We start from the raw sequence: 458 nt of genomic DNA, 5'->3' as shown, positions 1-458 counted from the left end.
GATTTCAAGGTCTGTCTTACTCATGGGCGTGTGCCTCTCCCCGCAGCGTCGGCCAAGGTCATCCGCCCTTCCCTCCAGACGCCGAGAACCACTGCTTCGATACTCCTCCGTCAGCATCACCACCGCCAACACCACCAGCAGGAGCAAGCAGGTCGGCGGTCGGGGCGGAGCAGCAGCGGCGCCAATAGTTTAGCAGCTGACGGCGTAGGTAACATCGGTATGAGGCTAGACGGGAGTAGCAGTAGTCCCGTGGAGCCTATCAAGCCCCTTCTGGATCTCAGTTCCGTGGGCGAAGGGGGGTCTCAGGCTGTCCCCCCTTACCCCATGTTCGACGAGGCCGCCCCCAGGAACGTCTCCGGACTCACTGGCAACGCTGCCTACTTGCACTGCATCGTGCATAACCTTGGCAACAAGAGTGTAAGTACTAGATTGGGTTTCAGTGATTTGTTCTATTGGTT

General features: G+C 58.7%; 1 protein-coding gene across 1 annotated transcript in view; it reads left to right on the top strand.

Annotated features, from left to right (window-relative positions):
- LOC119587335 (zwei Ig domain protein zig-8-like) overlaps positions 1-458 on the top strand; it is a 26,143-nt gene that overhangs the window by 14,250 nt on the left and 11,435 nt on the right. The window contains 1 exon segment of the mRNA XM_037936083.1: positions 47-417. Within this exon segment, the coding sequence (XP_037792011.1) occupies positions 47-417 (371 nt within the window).

This window comes from Penaeus monodon, chromosome 22 (assembly GCF_015228065.2).
Source record: "Penaeus monodon isolate SGIC_2016 chromosome 22, NSTDA_Pmon_1, whole genome shotgun sequence".
Lineage (NCBI taxonomy): Eukaryota > Metazoa > Arthropoda > Malacostraca > Decapoda > Penaeidae > Penaeus > Penaeus monodon.
Note: the sequence above shows the minus strand (reverse complement) of the source record. Positions and strands in the feature narration are given on the sequence as shown.